Source organism: Hyaena hyaena, unplaced genomic scaffold (genome assembly GCF_003009895.1).
Source record: "Hyaena hyaena isolate Hyena2069 unplaced genomic scaffold, ASM300989v1 scaffold_178, whole genome shotgun sequence".
In the NCBI taxonomy this organism is placed as follows: Eukaryota; Metazoa; Chordata; class Mammalia; order Carnivora; family Hyaenidae; genus Hyaena; species Hyaena hyaena.
This window is the reverse complement of record NW_024080807.1, coordinates 1,593,727-1,615,943: the sequence shown is the minus strand read 5'-3', so window position 1 is coordinate 1,615,943 and position 22,217 is coordinate 1,593,727. Positions and strand designations below refer to the sequence as shown.

General features: G+C 41.5%; 1 protein-coding gene across 11 annotated transcripts in view; it reads right to left on the bottom strand.

Moving 5' to 3' along the window:
• Positions 1-802: 802 nt before the first annotated feature.
• EPB41L2 (erythrocyte membrane protein band 4.1 like 2) overlaps positions 803-22,217 on the bottom strand; it is a 222,382-nt gene continuing 200,967 nt past the window's right edge. For all 11 annotated transcript variants that reach the window (XM_039240417.1, XM_039240418.1, XM_039240416.1 and 8 more), the window contains 2 exons: positions 21,111-21,220; positions 803-2,058 (listed from right to left, as the gene is read on the bottom strand). In XM_039240417.1, the coding sequence (XP_039096348.1) occupies positions 21,116-21,220 (105 nt within the window). In that variant the 3' untranslated portion in view covers positions 803-2,058; positions 21,111-21,115. The remainder of the gene's footprint in view (positions 2,059-21,110; positions 21,221-22,217) is intronic.

Sequence of the window (22,217 nt, the reverse complement as noted above, 5' to 3'; positions counted from 1 at the left end):
AGTTCTGCAGGAAGTGAGAAAGACCTTTCACAAGGTGAGAGATAATTCAGTGGGAACAGATCTCAAAGAAGACGGTTATGCAAATTGTATCTAACACGCTCACTTCAAATGACTAGAGAAAGTCTACATAACATTTTAAAACAGAATATACCCTGTTGGTCATTTGCTGTAGAATGTTTTCAATGGTTAGAAGAAAACTCAGCATTTAATGTGTCTCGGCAATAGTTTCACAATAAACCACCCTGATTAAACACAGCCCCTTGGCAGAACCCATCCCGCCTGATACATTAAAGTCCATTGGACAAGACAGCAAAACATGAAGAAGAGGATTCAGATGGTACAGCTAACGTATTTTCTAAGAACCAAACAAGAAAAACACAAAGAAAAGGAGCAAAATTGTCCCTTGGAGAATCTGTAAAAGCTAGGGTGGATCGTGTAAGCAGGCAGGAGGGATATGGTGCTTTAAACAATGATTTCCAAACTTTCAATGCTGCTTTAGCGATTTCAAATCAGTGATGCCGGCAGCAGCAGCACATTATAAGATATTTGAATAACAAAAGCTACGTTTTACAACATGTTAGGACTTTAGAATGAAAATGACACTCCAGTTTATTTTTTAAACCCTTATAAAAAGAGAAGTGACTGGTGGCCCTGGGTGGCTCAGTCAGCTAAGCGCCTGGAGCCTGCTTTGGATTCTCTGTCTCCGGCTCGCTCTGCCCCTTCCCTGCTCATGTTCTGTCTGTCTCTCTCTCTCTCACACAAAAATTAACATTAAAAATTTTTTTCAAAAAAAAGTGACAAGTTCAGAGAATAAACAAACTTTATTTTATAACAGTATTACAGAAAGCAAAATATCATTTAATACAACTTGAAGCTGCTATAAATCTAATCTGGCATCGTAACTATACATAGGGTCAAAAGCAAAGGAAAAAAACGTTCAATACAGTTAATAGGTCCCTATCAGGTCTCTGGTGTCCGCTGGTAAATGGTATAGCTTCCTCACAACCATCAAAATACCACCACAGCCCCTGCTCCTCCCCCAGTGTCCTCAACCCTGTGTGAATCATCCAACTATCCGAAAGAGATATACCTGCTCCGTAACAGAAGGTCAGTTTTACAAGTAGACAAGGAGGTTTAATACAAAGCAAATGTCCTACACAAGTGTGTCAAATAATGGAAAGTATTGAAATTTGGACATGTTAAGAAAGAAAGCACTAAGGTTTTAAGCTGCCCGAATATTTTAGCAGAAGGGAAGCAATGATTTTCTCCTCGTCCTCCCTCCTGTTTCTGGAATGCGGCCGAAGGGCACGTGTCTGAGAAGCGTTGGCACTGTGGTGCGAGAGGGTCTCTAAACACAGTGCACGGTCAGTGAACTTTGTGATTCTCCAGTCTGGACATTGTCTGACTTTCGACTTTTTAGCGCAAAGTCGGAGGACTGGAAAGTCAACAGGGTTCAATATAAAAAATATCCCCAGTGAAATTCTCAAACATTAGAAAATTTTCAAGATGTAAGAAATGCTTTTAATCTGTATTAATGTTTTCTCGTACAGGGTATTGACTGCAATCTGAAAAATCTGTAGATATTTACTGTGAGAATTCGATGGGAAGAATCTGGAAGATAGGAAAGACGCTACTGAAATTAGTCACCAAGTTTCCTTTCCACACAACAGCACCTGTTCAAGTGAACAACACCGTACCAGCTCGGGCTGGCTTTGTTCACTATCATTGGATCAAAATGAGTGATTAAGAAGCAGGTAGTTGTACACAAAGTAAACGGGAAACAAAAACAAAACTCCCTAATTAAAAAAAAATAATAATAATAATCAAGAAGATTTAGAAGTGGTTATAAAACAAAATAATGTATTAAAATGCGAGGGAACAGTATAGACCGGAGCTGTTAAGGTAAGGTTTGGTTGTTGGCATTTTAATTCTTCAGGCTCCTGGTCATGGTTACCAGTCGTAGTATAAATTCACTGAAGTAGTGGTGTGGCATTAAGACTTGGAATGATCAAAATTCTTCAGGTTCACAAAGTTGAATGTTGTTTAGAAAATGCATTTCTAGGAGGAAAAAAGAGACAAGAGTTAAATATTCCAAAGACAGAGACTTGAAAAAAAACTGTAACATCCCATCCAATTCCAAATCAAGTAACCAACAGTTACTATCTGACAAATTCTACAATAAAGAGCATGTTTTACCAGAAGACCAGCTGGAAACTATTCCACCCTGGGGGCCTTACAGTATGTGGGGGCCTGACGAGCACCCAGAAACAACTGGCAACTAAGAATGCACACACAAAAGGAGTCAATTATAAAACAGAGGTAATTCATGCATTAAGAATCCAAAAAGGAGAAACCGACGTAGGCTTCAAAGCTAGATTCAGGGAAGGAGGGAAAACAAAGTCCACTCTGACTTCTTTGAAATGAACAGACAAGGTGCTTCAGGAGGGAGAACGGAATGGGGAAAAGAGGCCGGGAAAGGAGCCAGTGAGATGATGTTCAGGGGCATATGCAGAGTAAGAGGGCTGAAGGGGGAGTGAGAATGACTGAGGGATCATGAGGAAATGGACATCACTGGGAATAGGGAATAATACAGTGAGTAATGGAAAGTCAGGTAAAAAAAAAAATTAGGTCTAGTCTTTAATACTTGACTGACAAGTACAAACTTGATGTGACAAAAACAGAACGAATTTAGGAAGCACGTTCAGATAAAAGAGCAGCTAGCAGTGTGCTGCGATGAGCTGGAGTAGAGGGTGAGAGGCGGAAGACAGGTCAGAGAGCCCGGTGGGGGGGGGGGGGGCGAGTTCATGCAGGGCAGAACAAGCCCCAGAGAGGAGGAGGCTGGTTTTGAGGAAGGCTGGACATGGCCTGATCTAGGTTCTGAAAACCTCACTGCAGCTTCGGTGTGATGAACAGGCTACAGGCGGAGAGGAGGGAGACAGGAAGACCATCCTGACTGCTGGATGATCAGGACTCAGATGTGAGTGAGTGCTGTGGAAACCAAGCGAGGAACAGACAGGAACACCTGCTTGAAGAACAATCAGGGGGTGGTGACTGGGAAGAAAGTACCAGAAGAGCACTCTCGGGTCTGGAGTCTGGGACCTCAAAAGCAGAGGGAGAAAGAAAGGTGACCTAGGATCCTAGGACCATGGATATGGATCTGAAGGTTGGCACAAAGGGTTAAGTAAAACTGGCACATGAACTAGTCTTTGCAAGTTTAAGGGAACTGAGAGACAGGGGTCCTGGGGAAGCTCACAATCAAAGGGGGTGCAGACAGAAGAGAGGACTAAAAAAGGAGTAGACACGGAGATAGACAAAAAATAAGAATGGTCATTAGCCCCGAGAGAAAGTTTTGAGAAGGTACTTTTTCACTTTTTACTTCAGCTTGGTTGGAAGTTTTGGCAAATGGTAGGTGATTACAGAGGTCAGTGGAAAGTGGTAATTAAGGCCCTTTGCAAGAGATATGGCCCCAAAGTCAATTAGAATGTACACCCCTTTGTCTCAGTAAAATTAAGTCTTGTTTTAATGGAAAAACTCCCCACTATTGAGATTTATCATAAATATTATTCTAGCCTCTTGAGGATAGATTAATCAAATTCATGATCTCCACCTGTTGTCTGCTTTTGGCTATTTCATTACTCATTAGGACTTTGCTCGATTCTTGACATTAGGACTTTGCTTGATTCTTGACAGGGCAGGGGGAGGGGGGCGGTCATCAATGGAAAAAACACAAAGTCATCCTTCTTTAGTTTAGTAACGATGAACAGAAACTTGAGGGCTGGGGAGTGGGAATAGATAAAACTACCAATCACACTGAAACTGGGAGTTATCTGTGACCTTCAGTCACACTATCTATTCTTGCTCTTTATGAGCTGGTTGCTCGGTTCTCTTTGCTTAGTGAATATGCATGGCTTGTGGAAGCCAGCTGCCACTCAGCCCCACTTAGGTTATAGAAAATGAACCTCTCATGTTATCCGTGCCTAGAAACCTACAGAAAGGGTGAGGTTTACGCTCCTTTTCTCCATTTCCTCTACGTTCCATGTCATGTTACTACTCTGAATCTGTTTTCACCAAGAAATAAAAATTTCACTTTAGAAAAGAAAGCTAAAATTAAACTTGTTTCCAAGTCATTAGCAGACAAGTAAACAGGAATCTAGGCATATATAGGATTGAATGAGAGATCTTGATTTCAAAGAACTTCAATGTTTATTGAAATATATGCAGAGAAAAAGACATAGTTACCCATGTGATCTCAAATGTCATTTACTTTCATTTATTCACAATCAAACCACTAGAAAGTAAAAGAAACCAATTTCCTTTTCTGGTAATAAGTATTACAAATGGCAACCTTAACACACTCTTAGAATTCCAAACCGTTTTCAGAATGAAAGAAAATTACATTTATTATAATTTTAATGTTAAATGCATCCTTTTCCTCATTCCTTAAGAAGCAGTAAATCAAATGTAACTCTGAGCTAATGAGATGCTCATATTTCAGAACATCCAAGTTTCTCACTGTTCTGGGTGAATAGGGAGTAACTTATTGTATGAAGTTTATAAATGAAACATCCACCTATCTTTTTCTAACTGCTTCCTTTAACACATATGGAAATATATTCCTGCAAATAGTACACCTTTGAACAAGGAAGGAGAAAAGAGAAGGACAGGATCACCAGTGCCACTAATACACAAGCATCAGACATTTAAATGTTTTCTGTTCTTCTGGCATGTATCTGTGAGAGAGAAAAAAACCTTCATACTTGGTTTTTTCAACAGGTTACATTTTGGCTCTAAATGATTTATTACCCATCTCAATCAAATTGAAGGATAGACACTGATTCTTCATAAGAGCTTCATACAAGAACTTTTTTTTTAAAGATTTGATTCTACCTCATTCACAATAGTCTGGGCATCTTATTTTGTCAATACAAATTGAGAGGCATTAATTACTGGAGCTGATTACCAGCTTTTTCTCTTTTGGCAACATCGTAATGGTCACCCTGAGTTTGGATAAGATCAAAGCTGTGACATATATGGATTATACATTATGTACGTATTAGAGTTTTGGTCAAGTAAACAAAAACTAAAGCCCAAGTCACTGTTTCCATGCTTCAGTTTCCCGCCCCCAGATTATACCATGTCCGTGAACATTATTAACTATACAGTGCCATTCCCTAGCCTGTGCCCCCATCTTTTGGCCAGTCAAGGTGGCAAATCCAAATTCTTCAAGGGAATGTACCGTTGCCTACTCCGCCTTAAGTCCTCACAGAGGGTTCTGAACACTCAAATGTGTCTTAGTGTGCCTGGTGCGCAGTGGGAAATCAAATTCACGCACAGGGGTTTTATCACTGATGAAAAGCACGGTCTTAGTGTTTCCACGGAGAGGGGCTCACACGGAGGCTCGAACTTGAGTGTGCACTACTCCAGAAACAGATTCAGTCAATTGCAGAAGGTGCAGTTGTGAAAAAGTATTTGACCCAAATCACTAGAAATACTGCCTGTAAGTGGTAAAGCACTCACCCGAAGGGGACTCGTAATAAGAATGCAAAAATGTGGTTTTTACCCAAAATAATTAAAATACTGCAAGAAACCATAATACTAAGGTTCGGATTAAGATTCAATTATAATAGGGCAGCAGTATAGCCAGAGATCTTGAAAACATGAATAAAATATATATATTTTTAAACATTTTTTTTAAATTTCTTTTAAAAAAACTGGTTTTTTTAAAAAAAACTGGTGAGTTCCTGTTTTTTTAACATTCTGTGGAATGAAATGGAAAACAGGCATAGAATACTCCTGCTGCAAGGAGGACGACGAAGGTCTAGAGAAAATAAATCATGCTTGGGTTGTGAATTGAAGTCTGCTTTTTCATAACCACCTTCTTTATTTGGGAATTACTGATGGATAAACGATGTTATTCAATTTGGCAGGCATTTTCTTGAAAATGAGGTAAGGCTGGCATTTCAAGAAAAACAATGGACAATTCTTGTGGCCAGTGATAAAATTCAAGCTTTCAGGGGAAAACTGGAATTCTGGAAACCTGTAGTCTGGCCACTATGAGCTTGAGAGCTTCCCAATATTTAAAGGCTCTTCTTATGAGATCAGTGGCAACCGCTGATCTAATTTTTAGTGTCTCACTCATTGTGCCTTTTCCAGGATTCCATATCATTGGAACCACACACCCCGTGCAGCCTTTTCAGAGAGGCTTTTTTCACTACATGATTATTTTTAACTACTTTAATATTTTTAATTTGTTCTATTTAATCTATAATGTATATATAATGTGGTAAATTTATATATAATGTGGTAAATTTCAATAATCTTGATTTTTACTAGGGTGAATTTTGATTGATAGAATTCACTTTGACAAAAGCTCTCTGGGTTCTTCAGTAATATTTAAGAGAGTAAAGTGTCCGGAGACCAAAAAGCTGAGGAATCGCTTGTGTAGAATCTGCTGCCTCTAACCTATCACCGTTTCCTTCTCTTGGATAGTGGGGTTGTTTTTTGTTTGTTTGTTTGTTTCCTTTCCGGTCAAATGGTCAATAGGTCAGCACCTGTTCAGCAAATAGTTCAGGGAAATAACTTTGCATCACCTGGTTTGGCTCAACATCCTAACGTGGCTACAGTGCTCCTCAGAGGCTCTCCAGTGGCCCACCTTCAGGTCTCGGACCTGGTTGCCCTCCACCCCCATCTCTGCATCTTCTGAGCGCCACTATATAATGCTTGATAACATACACCCTAACACAATTTCACTTCAAAGACAAAAATTCAGTTGAGTCTGCTGACACCACATTGATTTACTTAAGTATTTTTGCTTTCAAGAGTTGATTTTGAGGCATCAGAATTGGCAAAGAGGAAGTCAAACTTTCACTCTTCGCAGATGACATGATACTCTACATCGAAAACCCGACAGACTCCACCAGAAGCCTACTAGAACTGATCCAAGAATTCAGCCAAGTTGCAGGGTACAAAATCAACGTACAGAAATCGGTTGCATTTTTATACACCAATGATGAAGCAACAGAAAGAGAAATCAAGAAACTGATCCCATTCACAATTGCACACAAAACCATAAAATACCTAGGAATAAACCTAACCAAGGATACAAGAGATCTGTATGATGAAAACTATAGAAAACTTATGAAGGAAATTAACAAAGAAATGGAAAAACATTCCATGCTCATGGATAGGAAGAATAAATATAGTTAAGATGTCATTACTACCTAAAGCACTCTACACATTCAATGCAATTCCAATCAAATTTGCACCAGCATACTTCTCAAAACTAGAACAAACTATCCAAAAATTTGTATGGAACCACAAAAGACCCCGAATAGCCAAAGTAATACTGAAAAATAAAACCAAAACGGGAGGTATCACCATCCCAGACTTTAGCCTCTACTACAAAGCTGTCATCATCAAGACAGTATGGTATTGGCACAAAAACAGACACATAGACCAATGGAACAGAATTGAGAACTCAGAAGTGGACCCAAAAGTATACAGCCAACTGATCTTTGACAAAGCAGGAAAGAATATCCAATGGAAAAAAGACAGCCTTTTTAACAGATGGTGTTGGGAGAATTGGACAGCAACATGCAGAAGAATGAAACTAGATCATTTTCTCACACCATGCACAAAAATCAACTCAAAATGGATAAAGGACCTGAACGTGAGACAGGAAACTATCAACACCCTAGAGGAGAAAGCAGGAAACAACCTCCTTGACCTCCACCGCAGCAACTTCTTACTTGACACATCCCCAAAAGCAAGGGAATCAAGAGCAAAAATAAACTGTTGGGACCTCATCAAGATTAAAAGCTTCTGCACAGCCAAGGAAACAACCCAGAAAATTAATAGGCAACCAACGGAATGGGAAAAGATAGTTGCAAATGACATATCAGATAAAGGGTTAATATCCAGAATCTATAAGGAACTCACCAAACTACACGCCCAAAAAACAAACAACCCAGTGAAGAAATGGGCAGAAGACATGAAAAGACACTTCTCCAAAGAGGACATCCAGATGGCCAACAGACACATGAAACGATGCTCAGCATCCCTCCTCATCAGGGAAATACAAATCAAAACCACACTGAGATACCACCTCACGCCAGTCAGAGTGGCTAAAATGAGCCAATCAGAGAACTCTAGATGCTGGCGAGGATGTGGAGAAACGGGCACCCTCCTACACTGTTGGTGGGAATGTAAACTGGTACAGCCCCTCTGGAAAACAGTGTGGAGGTTCCTCAGGAAACTAACGATAGAACTCCCCTATGACCCAGCAATAGCACTGCTAGGAATTTACCCAAGGGATACAGAAATGCTGAGGCATAGGAGCACATGTACCCCAATGTTCATAGCAGCACTCTCCACAATAGCTAAAACATGGAAAGAGCCTAAGTTTCTTTTATTTTTTTATTGTTTTATTATTTTTTGTTTTTTTTTTTCTTTGTATTTTTCCTTGTTATTTTAAATTATGAAATCTGGCCATGTGTAGCAACATGGATGGACCTTGAGGGTGTTATGCTGAGCGAAATAAGTCAGGCAGAGAAGGACAAATATCATATGTCTGCACGTATAGGAGGATTAGGAGGAACTTGACGGAGGAACAAGGGGGAGAAGAAGGGCGGAAATGGTGGGGGAAAGGGAGAGAGGCAAACCATGAGAGACTCTTGAATGCTGACAAAAACTGAGGACTGATGGATGTGGGGGGGAGGGGGGGATGGGCATGGAGGAGGGCACTTGTGGGGATGAGCACTGAGTGTTATGTGGAAACTAATTTGGCAATAAACTATTTGTAAAAAAAAAAAAAAAGAGTTGATTTTGAGATGCTTTCTCCAAATTGCCCTTTGTTAAAATAAACAAAGAAACAAACAAATGACGTCTGCCTTTCGAGCACAGCTCCTTCCCGTTCCAGAGGAAGGCATCAGGAAGAGCACCTTCTTTCCTTCCACACTGTACATGGCCAGAGATCTCTTTAGGCTTTAAGCCAATTACACTCCCTTACCTTCAAGGAGAGTGATGTTAGTGCTGCCAGCAGGCCAGTTAATTGAGTTTTCTTTAAAACTAACAGCAAATTTTTTTAATGTTTGTTTTTTTGAGAGAGAGACAGAGAGAGACAGGGAGAGAGCAAGCACGAGGAGGGGAGGTACAGAGAGAGACAGAATGCCATGCATGCTCTGTGCTGTTAACACAGAAGCTGATGTGGGTTTCTAACTCATGAACCACAAGATCATGAGCAGAGTCAAAAGCAACAGTCATATGCTTCATTGACTGAGCCACCCAGATGCATGTAAAGCCCACAGTACTTCTTCTATTAGAATCTTTACACTTGACACATTCAAGTCTCTCTTAAAGAGTTACTAACCACACAGCAATTTCAGAATATCCTATCAATTGAAAACATCAATTTTACCTCATTTTTAAACAGGATTATTGTACAAAATATGGTTTTACATGTTCACTTAGCTTTGTATCATAGCTGCAACCTCAAAGACCTTTTATAGAAAATTTTTCTAAAATGAATCATGGTTCAAGTACATTGGTGGGAGTCAGTTATTTGAAAGACCTCCGTCATGAAGCCTTCTGCAAAGCAGTGTATAGTGTGGATTCAGACTGACTGTGGGTCAGCCGAGCTCTGTCATTCACCAGCTGTGTGACTTGGGTGAGAGACTTAACCTCTCTAGGCGTCCGTGTCCTCACCAACACCTCGAATGGCTGTAAGAACTAACTGAAACAATAAATGGCAAAGTTCTCAAACAAAGCTGGGCACAGAGCAGGCAACCAATGACTATTAGCTCATATTATTTTTATACATGTTCATATACTGAATATTTCAAATTTTGTCGGGTTTGCTTCCAAATTAAACTCTGTTCTACTCTTGAAGACAGAGGTGTTAGTTTCCCCATTAATAATTGCCTGAACCAGTGCAATTGTTCCCTTATAGGACCTTTCATCTAATCTAGCACGCTTTCAATCAATCCCACACTCTACTGATGGATTTGACCTTCCTGAAGAACAGTGCGAGGTCTTCTCGGAAATGCCAATCAGAAACTGTATCTCTGGTCAACTTTCATAGCCTTTTTTTTTTTTTTTTTTTAACTTTTTTTATGTTTTGTTTGTTTCTGAGAGAGAGAGACAGCGTGAGCAGGGGAGGGTCAGAGAGAGAGAGATACACAGAATCAGAAGCAGGCTCTGAGAGGCTCTGAGCTAGCTGTCAGCACAGAGCCTGACGCGGGGCTTAAACCCATGAACTGTGAGATCATGACGTGAGCCGAAGTCGGACACTTAACCGACTGAGCCACACAGGCGCCTCTCATAGCCCTTTATGAAGGCTGTTCTGAAAACACTATTTAAAAAATTTTTTTAAATGTTTATTTATTTTTGAGAGAGAGACAGAGTGAGCAAGGGAGGGTCAGAGAGAGGGGGAGACACAGAATCTGAAGCAGGGTCCAGGTTCTAAGCTGTCAGTACTGAGCCTGACGCGGGGCTCGAATCCACGAACTGTGAGGTCATGACCTAAGCTGAAGTCGGCTGCTTAGCCAACTGAGCCACCAAGGTGCTCCTAAAACACTTTTTTTTTTTAAACTCTATACATTTATCAGCATTCGTGTTCCTATGCTTTGACCTCCTTCTCACAACTACTATCACAGTGCTTCGAACGTGGTCTTTTTACAATGGTACCCACTGATGAATCCATGAGTGAATGTAATGGGGATGGAGCTGCAAAGCAAGCCTGAAGAGCAGGGGTGTGTGTGTGGGGGGGGAAACAAACAGACTGGATTTATCGTTAGGAAGAAAGCACTAGTATTGGACTTCCTCATTACTTTCACCTGCTGATTTAAGTGGAATGTTCGGTTTCATTTTTCTGTTCTCTCTTGTTAAATAACTACATCTATAACATCCTGGGAGGACTCTGCCTTCTTTAAAAAGTGGTTTTCCCAAATCTTTGAAGCTCTGACAAAGATTTCTAAGAGTAGTTAGTATTTGGCCCTAAGGCTGGAGTAAGTTCTTCTGATTCACTCTGCTAGGTTTAAATCTTGTGGGAACTTGATATGAAAGCATTTTACAAAATCTTAAGCTTCGTTTAAATACCAAGTGGACTTGAGAACGGTTACACTCAGTATACTGTATTCTAGCTAGGCCTGTATCAATATTAGGTTCATAAGATAAGGAGATGAGAAAACATTTCTCTGGAGCATCAAATAAAAGTTGCACTTAAAAAAATTATATCAAAACCCTTATCTTTTAGGAAAAAAAAAACCTTTGAAAGCATATAAGAACCGAACTAAATATTTATTTTACGTTTTCCTTAAACAGGAAGGTTAGTAGGAATCAAAAGAACTCATCTCTAGACACAACTCTCTAGCTCATTATCAGTTTACATTTTTCCCCTCAACATCTTCAGAATCCAGTATTTTATACTTATAGTACATCTCAATTTGGAATAGCCAAATTTGTGAGTACGGGCTATCATACTGGACAAGTCTAGATTCCCACTTGCTCTAAGGCTAACGAAACTATTTTGATGCATAAGAGTTAAATAAACATAGGGCCAATAAGCCACTGAATATAATTCTCATGGGGTCAGGAGTATCAAAAACACGTACACACACACTCAAAGGCACTCACACTCATCAGTTACCATAGCAAAATTCCCTCCTAATGCCACCCACAAATTTACATGTTTAAAAAATAGTATCTGGGATGACTAACACGAGAGAAGTTCTTCAGACAGATAAAACTATACTTAGTTACACATATGGATGGCATTTAGGATTCCTGAGTAGAAGTGACCTATGCAAATGACTTTGGTCTCCAGGATTCTAGTTCCCATTTAAAAGGGTGGGGAGTTGAGAGAAGATGATCCATAAGCAGTTAAGATTGAATATTCTCTTAATTTTCCTATTCTTCAAAGCACCCTCATCTAGGGTATAATAAAATCACAATCTGGGCACCCTCTTACACTGTTGGTGGGAATGTAAACTCGTGCAGCTGCTCTGGAAAACGGTGTGGAGGTTCCTCAAAAAATTAACACTAGAACTCCCCTATGACACAGCAATAGCACTGCTAGGAACTTACCCAAGGGATACAGGAGTGCTGATGCAGAGGGGCACATGTGCCCCAGTGTTCATAGCAGCACTCTCCACAATAGCCAAAACATGGAAAGAGCCTAAGTGTCCATCAACGGACGAATGGATCAAGAAGATGTGGTTTATCTATACGATGGACTGCTACATGGCAATGAGAAAGAATGAAATCTGGCCATGTGTAGCAACATGGATGGAACTTGAAGGTGTTAGGCTGAGCGAAATAAGTCAGGCAGAGAAAGACAGATACCATATGTTTTCACTCATAGGTGGAACAGGGGAAACTTAACAGAGGACCATAGGGGAGGGGAAGGGGAAAAAATAATTAAAGAAAGGGATGGAGGCAAACCATAAGAGACTCTTAAATACTGAGAAGAAACTGAGGGTTGATAGGGGAGGGGGAGAGGGGAAGGGAGGTGATGGGCATGGAGGAGGGCACTTGTTGGGATGAGCACTGGTGTTATATGGAAACCAACTTGACAATAAACTATATAAAAAAATAAAAATAAAGTCATAATCACCAGGCCCACCTCCTCAGAGGTGTCCACACATCAGTAGGGAGACTGGGCACCAACAGCCTCAGCATGGAGAGCCGCTGGTGACCCAGAGCACTCCCCTCATTTGAGGGAGACAGCGTATCCGCAGCCATTGCCTCCATGACAGGCAGCGGAGTTTCTCATGTTTCTGATGGTTCTAACATTCCTAAGGTTTCTGATGGTTCTAAAGTTGCTCAGTGCCTTCCCATTTTAAGCACCATTAATCCAAGTTCTAAAAAATACCGTTCAGGCCAAAAAACAAAACTTTGGATATGACCTTCATGCTTTCAATTTGTCTTTTTGCCTCACCAGCCCCACCTCTATGGGGCTATTTTTTAATTCTCAATAATAACAGAAAACTGGGGAAATGTGCAGTATTTGTGACTAAGGGGTTAATTAATAAATCTGTAAGAGATAATAAACACCTGAATACAAAAATAGGAAAGAACTGACAATTCAAATATAAATTTAGCCTCACTAGCAATGAAAAAAAAGAAATACACAATTAAAAAAAGAAGGGGGGGACCAATGCTTTTTCCTCACCAGACTGGCAAAGATTTCTGAAATGTTTTCCAATTTTTAATGTCAGAAAACCGTGGGAAAACAGAGGTGCTCATAAACTGTAAGCAGGAGTCTAACTTGATAGAACCTTCCAGGACAGGTGGGCAATACGGCCCAAAAGAAACCCTTGGGGGGTGCCTGAAGTCAGTTAGCATCTGACTTCAGTACAGGTCATGATCTAGTGGTTTATGAGTTCGAACCCCACGTTGAGCTCTGTGCTGACAGCTCAGAGTCTATAGCCTGTTTCGAATTCTGTTTCTCTCTCTCTGCTCTTCCCACGCTCACGCTCTATCTGTCTCTCTCTCCCTCAAGGATAAATATTAAAAAATAAAATTTTAAAAAAAAGAAACCCTTGGTGGCACACCAACTCTAAGTAGAATTCTGAAAATATTTGCCCTTAGAAAACAATGAAATTCATGACCCAAAACGTACACACAAGTGTAGTCTTCACAGCTGTGTGTTTAACTGTGAAAGCACAGGAATAACATAAATGGCCATTAACAGGTGTCACATAAACTCTCATGTGTCTGTTCAATGGCTGTTGAAAAACGATGAGATAATGGCAAGGAAGATTATCTACAATGTATTATTAAGTGGAGGGGGGGAAACAGGCTACATAACAGAATCAACACTAGCAGCCTACACAAATAGAGATGGGAATGTGTGAATGTGTTCACACATACACACACTGTGAAAAGGAATTATCTACCTCCAGGAGCAGAGGAATTATGGGTCACTTACATTTTCTGCTATTGTCCCTTTTTAAAAAAAAATTATAATTGCCTCTATTATTACTAGAACCAAAAAAAAAATGAATAAAGATCATTTCATTTGCAAAAACAATAGTCAATAATAATTTTGTCCAAGAGCAAACCCTGGGGCATTAGTGACTACCAGGTGCTAATGAACACACAACGGCAGTGGCATCCAGCACCTCTTCCGTTGGGTAGTTCAAATATATTGGAATGGACTCACTGATTGCACCTGCCAGCTTTAAATGTTAAACACAATACCCCACAGCATTGCCAAGTGAAAACTAGCCATGCCTGAAAGCCATTAAATCCGAAATGGCTTTTGATGTCTATGTACAAATCTTCATTTTAGGTTTGATTAATCTATACTGAAAACTAATTCTAATCTTCGATATGAGACTAGCCTAACCCTAACAAGGCAAATAGAATAAAATAAAAATGCAACATATTTGAGATGCCTGAAAAACTGGCTCCTGAACTGGAAACAGTCACCTGGAAGTCAATAGGCTTGTGCTTCCTCTTTTAAACACGGAATGATGTTCATCACAGGGCCCACATGTAATTAGCTAGAACTCTGTTCGGCCAACAGTTCAGCCAACATGGCTCTTTTCTCTTGTCAAGTCAGTTAGATAGTGAATGCTAATTTCCTGTTTGGCTTTTGAGTTCACTTAGAAACTGTGAATATCACCCTGACTCTGAAATGTTAGCTTGGATGCAACATGATCTCATTTAGAAATTGGTATTCATGGATGCACCACAGCACAGGAAGCAATGGCATGAACTTAGAGTTATTTATTGTGGGTGGGAGACTGGGACTCAAGGTCTACCTCAAAGGAAGGATGGCTGTACCGGGTGTGGGGTAATCACAGCGCTAGTTCTGAGGGCTCCATGAAACCTGTGCTCTCCATCTCCTCGGATAACGAGTGCACGGAAAAGCCAAAGGCCCCATCACCGTGTTTTCAGCTTCTTGAAGGCACTTGCCATGTGAAATCCCTACTTCTTCAGCCTGTTACAGGGCCCCATTGCTGCTACCGACTGAGGCAGCTGTGACAGAGCCTCAGGCTGACTTCGTACCAATGAGTTCAGAGGACATGGTCACTTAATTTTTTTTTTTTTAATTTTTATTTATTTATTTATTTCTAGGGGAGAGAGAGAGAGAGAGAGAGGGAGAGACAGCGTGAGCAGGGGAGGGTCAGAAAGAGAGGGAGTCACAGACTGAAACAGGCTCCAGGCTCTGAGCTGGCAGTCAGCACAGAGCCCGACGCGGGGCTCGAACCNAAGAGAGGGAGTCACAGACTGAAACAGGCTCCAGGCTCTGAGCTGGCAGTCAGCACAGAGCCCGACGCGGGGCTCGAACCTGCGAACCGCGAGATCATGACCTAAGTGAAAGTCAGACGCTTAACCGACTAAGCCACCCAGGCGCCCCATGGTCACTTAATTTCTTGGCCATATTTAATACTTACCCTCTCCTTGGAGTTTTCTTCTTCTGCAGCTTTTGTGACACCCTTTCCTCGTTGTTGTCTTCCTACCTTCCCCACCTCTCCTCTTGCGTCTTGTCCTGGCTCAGGTCACTCAAACCGAAGGCTTCCTCACTAGAGCACACATTCACATGACCTTCAGACCTCCACCTCCTGCTCAGAAGCTTGCTGTGATTTCTCTCAAAGCTCCTGGCTACTTCCTGGACCTCTCCATGTAGACTTCTCATGTGCATCTCAAACTCAACATGTCTGGGGCAGAATATTCCAACTTGTATTTTATTCTTAAAAGCAAGAAGGGTTCAGAACTGATGCTAGACGTTACAAAAAGTTCTTACAACATGCCTTGGAAACAAACTCTTCTGTACCTTCTATTATCATCCTCAGTTCACAGGTGGCAGGACTTATACACAGAAAAGTGAAATAGCCCACCCAGGTCACAAACCTATGAGACAGAACCCAGCAAACCTGCTGTGCTACATTTCCTCCTAACACTCAAGACCACCTGGTAAATTTTGAAATAACCCTGTAGTGGGTGTGTGTGTACAGACAGGGACTTACAAATTCACTGCCAAACTCCTTCCAGAATGCCTATGGCAGGTGCTTTCTCATACAGTACTAAGGACAAAAAATACACCTAGCTTTAAGACAGCTAAGCCAAGAAAGTCGGCCATATTGCACATGACGTGAGGAATAACACATGCATCCCATGACTAAAATTACAGGTACCACCATCAACTCATGTGCTCAAGCCAGAAGCCTGGGATTCTCCCCTGCTCTGCCATTTTCCCAACTAACTTCCATATCCCCGTGCAAACAGTCACCAAGTCACAGACATCTATCTCCTTACCATCTCTCAAATACATGAGGCATGCTCTCTTCTCCACTTTCTGCATAAAGACAAGACTCTATGCTCGGGCCTCCGTCTCTCTGCACCCTCTCCACTCCCCCCACTCTCCTTCCTACACGTGTGCTGCAACCCAGCTGTGCCTGATGGTGCACCCTTTGCAGAGGGTCAGGTTCACAGTACCAGATCCGGCCTGGAATGCCCTCTTCCGTGCCTTTCTTCATCAAGCTATTCCTACTCCCCCGGAAGCCTAGGTGAGACGCCATCTGACGCCCCATCCTCACGCAGAGATTTTGGTTCCCTTCAAACTCGGCTCAGAACACATCCTCAAACTAGAGACCCGATTCTGCTACAATGATTTATTGTGACTGCAGATCTTGTTTGATTTGCAAGTCCATGGTACACATGAGAGGCTACCCCCGTCCACAGATCTGGTGCAATGAACAACAAAAAAGTGACTAAAGCGAGTAAATGGATGAGAGGTTGCTCTTCCTTTCTTCCTCTGACTGCTCACTGCTTTCGGATGAAAAGGAGTCACTGTCTGCTTTTTATCCCACGAGTGATTATTCCAAGAGCCACAGGGACTTGTTTGAAGTCTGGGCCGAGAGAGGTTATGGTGCCACCTGAGGCAAAGTCATGAGCTCCCCCTCCCAGGGCTCATTCTTTTGAGGCCACACAGAACAAACCATCCGGCGGGACTCCACCTCCTCGTCAGGGCTGTCAGGGAGCACCAGTCTAGTGGTGACAAGACCATTAACATTTTGTGTCCATTTGAGCGCTCGGAAACATGCATTTAGGATAAACTGGAGGGAGTCGTCCTTAACAGAACATAAAAATAAAAAGTTACAAAGACGTAGTGAAGTCCCCCTCTGCAGTGGTGTTTCCCTTCTTCCCGGAGCGGAGCCCGTGTGCACTGCTTTCTTGCCTCACAGGCAGCCAACACGCAGCTGAGGGTGGTGGCCTGGGGAGGCTCAGCCCTCTGCGGGTTCCCCTTTCACCATCTTGTGTTTGCTACCCTCTCCCCTACTTTCAATGCTTGATCAAAAGCTGAGAGCTACTCCAGAGGAAGAGGTCGGGTCAGATCAGGAGAGAGAGAGGAAGATGGGCAGACACGTCACCAATCATTATTTCTTTTTTTCTGGTCCTGCTCTTTGCCTCAGCCCACCTGGCTGCCTCTGTGGGATCCTGGCAGTGCAGCTGGAGAGCAGCTGAAAGGGTACAGACACACTCCTCCTCCCAGCCCCGAAGGGCACCAGGCAAGGGAAAGTGTTCGAGAACAAGCTGCAGCCAGCAGGAGGCGGGGATGCGAAGATGGCTGCCGACACTGAGTAACTCCTATTCGCCCTTCAGATTTCAACTCAAGCTTGGTTTCCTCAAGTAAAAGGTTAAATTTACAATATTTGGCTCTCTCCTACCTACTTCCTTAGAGCAGGGAGCACATCTGCAGTTACATTCTATTTGCTCATATCTGCACCTCCCCTCTCCCGGAGCGGATCCTTCCCGAAGAAGGACACCATGTTTGTTCTGTTTGCCAATGTGCCGATTTGAATCCTCAGTGCCCGAACTCTACCTAGTACACTCTGGTACTCATTAAATATTTTTCAAATGGATGAATCTTTCCAAATTTATCTAGTTTGCTCACCTTACATGTGAATTTACATTTTAACCTCCTAAATCTGTTTAACGAGGCTGCTTATAAAAGAGGTCCTCTAAGAGAAGCAAACTTCAGTGGCCATGTGTGACTGATTGTGTGTGTGTCTGTGTGTAGACATGCATCTGAAAAAAGGAGTAAAAGGAATAACTGACATAACCAATTCACATTAAGACTTATTAGAAATGGCACAAATGAAAGGTTGCTAGATATAAGACAAATATTGAAAAGTTGACTGTATGTTCCTACATCAGCAAGAGCTAGAAAAGATTTGTAAGACCACTTTTGGTTAAGAAAATTATGAGTTTGTTGGAAGACATTAAAGAACACCTATATAAATGGAGAGAGGTATTTTATCTTTGTGGGACAGAAGACTTAATATCATAAAGATGTAATTCTTACCATACTGAGCTACAAAGTGGATGTAGTTCCAATTAAAATACCATAGGATTATCTTAGAACCCAACAATCTGATTCTGAAATTTATATGGAACAGCAGGAGCCCAGGATAGACAAGACACTCCTGAAGGAATAAACACAATTGGAGAGATACATCCTAACAGATATCAAGACTCATTTTAAAGCTATAATAATTGAGGTGGTATGGCACTGGAGCAGAGAGAGACACAGGAAACAAGCGTGCCCATAACACCCACACACATACAAGAAAACTGATAAATGGCCTACACATTAGAGAGCAGAGGATGGGCTCTTCAATACACAGGGCTGGAACGCTGGCTCCTTACAGAGGAAACAAATGATCCCTGTTTCTCATCATACAGAAAAACCAATTTCTTATGGATTAAGGATTTATCTATAAAAGGAAACATTAAAATGCTTGAATAGTACCTTTAACACCTCAGGGTATGGAAAGAGCATGAGCCATAAAGAAAAGAGTGATAATTAAACTGTATTAACTCTATTAATAACTGCATTCAATATACTAACTATACTGACCTATATTAATAAAAGACAAACCATAAACCTGAAGATATTGGCAACACACAAAATTAACAAACGATTAGTATCCAGAGTCCATCAAGATCAGTAAGAACAAGAAAGTTACAGGTCATTTTGTATGAGTTCAGCATAAACTAAAACATCAGAGGGGAGTGCTGGTAAGGATGGGAGCCATCACTTGCTGTGTGAGGCACTGGGCCGACCACAGGTGGAAGATGTGTATTCTGTGGCCAGCATTCCTGTGATGTATGTATCCATTAGCTGATCAGTGTACAGATCATTTTAAAAACAAAAAAGCAACTTGGTAAATGTGATATGCAAAAAAAAAAAAAAATCTACCTTTTAAAACCCTAAAACATATGCAATTATGAACACTTACTCATTTCAATAAGAATTATTTAGCACAACTTTTAATGGCTATACTTTAGTCATTACACAGAAGCATCCTAAGGTATAACCAATCCCTACCATTGGCCATTTAAACTGTTCCAAATTTTTTGCTAGTAGGTGTGTGTATATGTGTATATACACATATATTATATACGTAGATATATATATTACATACACATACATATACACACACATACATATTTACATACATATACATATATATGATAAATACTCTTGTAAGTACATCTTTGTATATATCTCTGATTATTTAAGATAAATTCTTTTTTTTTTTTAATATTTTTTATTTATTTCTAGGAGAGAGAGAGAGAGAGAGACAGTGTGAGCAGGGGAGGGTCAGAGAGAGAGGGAGACACAGACTCTGAAATAGGCTCCAGTCTCTGAGCTGGCAGTCAGCACAGAGCCCGACGCGGGGCTCGAAACCATGAACCGCGAAGATCATGACCTAAGCGAAAGTCGGACGCTTAACCGACTAAGCCACCCAGGCACCCCTATTTAAGATAAATTCTTTTTTTTTTTTTTTAATATTTTTTATTTATTTCTAGGAGAGAGAGAGAGAGAGACAGCGTGAGCAGGGGAGGGTCAGAGAGAGGGAGACACAGACTTGGAAATTGGCTCCAGGCTCCGAGCTGGCAGTCAGCACAGAGCCCGATGCAGGGCTCGAACCCACGAACCCCGAGATCATAACCTAAGCGAAAGTCGGACGCTTAACCGACTAAGCCACCCAGGCGTCCCTTAAGATAAATTCTTAACCATGGTTTAAATGGTAGGTGTATTTAATGTGGGTTTTACCAAAATATTCTCCAGGAAATATTATTAATTTATAAAGCTGCAGAGGACTATTATTTTTCCTCTTTTAACCTCCCCAACACTAGCTAAAAACAAGCTTTGCCAGATTTATAAAGTGAAAACTTGTACACTAAATTTTTAATTTGTATTGATTTAAACAATAGTGAGGCTGAACACTTTTTGCTTATTGTTCACTTACTTTCTATGTGGTGTACTTCTTTGCCCATTTTTGTACTCACGTGCTTAAATTTTTTGATGAGACGTAAGAGTTTGTAATATATTCAGGATATTGACTCCTTCTCTGCCAGGCATATTGAACTTTGTCATTTATCCTTTACTTTGGTTTAAGTTAAAAATTTTTTATATACCCAAAGCAATCTTTTCCTTTTCAGTTCATTTTCTAATATATAATTTTTCATGTATATTTAAAGGAATTAATTTATCTCGCTTTTGTGCCCCGTACAACAAAAATGCCTCATCTGAATGAAGGCAACGGCACCTTCCTCAAAGGGTCATTGTAAACATCAATTAAGACAACCTATGATTGATAGGCTTTGGTTTTTGTTTTTTTTAATATAAATTATTATTTATTTTTCTATGTTCTTATTTTTCAGAGAGACAGACAGAGAGAGAGAGAGAGAGAGAGAGGGAGGGAGGGAGGCACAGAATCAGAAGCAGCTGTCAGCACTGAGCCAGGGGCTCCAACTCACAAGCTGTGAGATCATGACCTGAGCTGAAGTTGAACACCTAACCAACTGAGCCACCCAGGCACCCCTATACCGATATACTTTGTAAACAGTAAAACAATATAGAAATGTCAATTATCAGCAGGCCTCAATACCTGGCAGTTATTAACACTGCATTGCCCACTGGCCAACAGAGTTTATAACTATATGCAGGTGTATTTGGGATAATACAGCCTGAAACCACCACCTGGCCTACAGGAGACACACACTGGGAGGCAGAGGTGCATCTCACATCCCTCCCTCCGCGGGCTGAGGAGCACAGTCAGGACAAAGGCCCAGAGGATACAGGCGCTTACCTTACTTACTCCTCCCCTTCCTCCAACTCCGTTTCTTTGTGCACCACCACTCTTGTGACCGACATGTCGGGGTGCTGCTCTCTGGCTTCCCTGATGGCCTGGGCCAGCGCCTGCCAGGATCAGGAGAGAGCACTGTGAGCAGAGCAACGGGCTGCTTCTTGGGTTGGCAAAACACACGTACACTGACCAACTGGGATCCCATTGTAGGCTTTACTGGTTTATTTAAGGAAGCAGGGATCTGAAGTGGGGTCAGAATTCATTTTAGAGAATGTTTCTCACTTCCCCCAATTTCCCATTTTTCTTCCAGTCTTTTCAAATGATACACGTATAAGACACACGAGGATTCTGAAGCCCAGCCCTGTACTCGCCACGAGACTTGGAGAAAACAGGCCTTCTCTGATCTTCATATTCTCACCTGGAACCTGAGACTAATGCTAAGGTCGGGGGATCATTTTAAGGTTCACTGTGCAGACTGGAGGAATGATGTAACAGCCTGTCTATACGTCCACAGGGTACTCGCTATCACACAGCTCAAACCCCAAGGCACAGGACCAGGCCAGACCAGACCACAACCTACCTTTGTGGTTTCTCACTCACTGTTAGAGGTAAAATGTTTGTTGAGCTGTCATGCTGCAGGAAAAAGATCTATAAACCTCTAGGGCACAGAACAATAAAAAAAAGGCAGCAACAACGAGGACATACAATCGCAAAGGGAAAGAACAGAGACGGACTCCTCTTTAGCAAGTACAGGTCTCTATTTTACAGTCGAAAACACTGAAGGTACAAAGGCCAACAGGTCGCGCTCAAGGCCATCCTGCTGCTGGGCTGGAGGGCGGATGCAAGACCTGTGGTGGCCCGCCACTGGCTGCCAGGCTCTTCCCACACCCGACTGTGAGAAAACAGACGAAGTTTCTTCATATTTTATCAGAAAATAAACCACATGCAAGTGTTGTGACCAAGTGGATAGATCCTATTTTTCTGAGGGAAAGGTGGTTAAAGGTGTCTTGGGGAGAAAGTAAACCACCACTCAAAATCTAGGAAAGAATTCTGGAACAGAAAGGGACGTCTTCAAGGATGGAAAGCACCGGATCTCATACGGACACTATG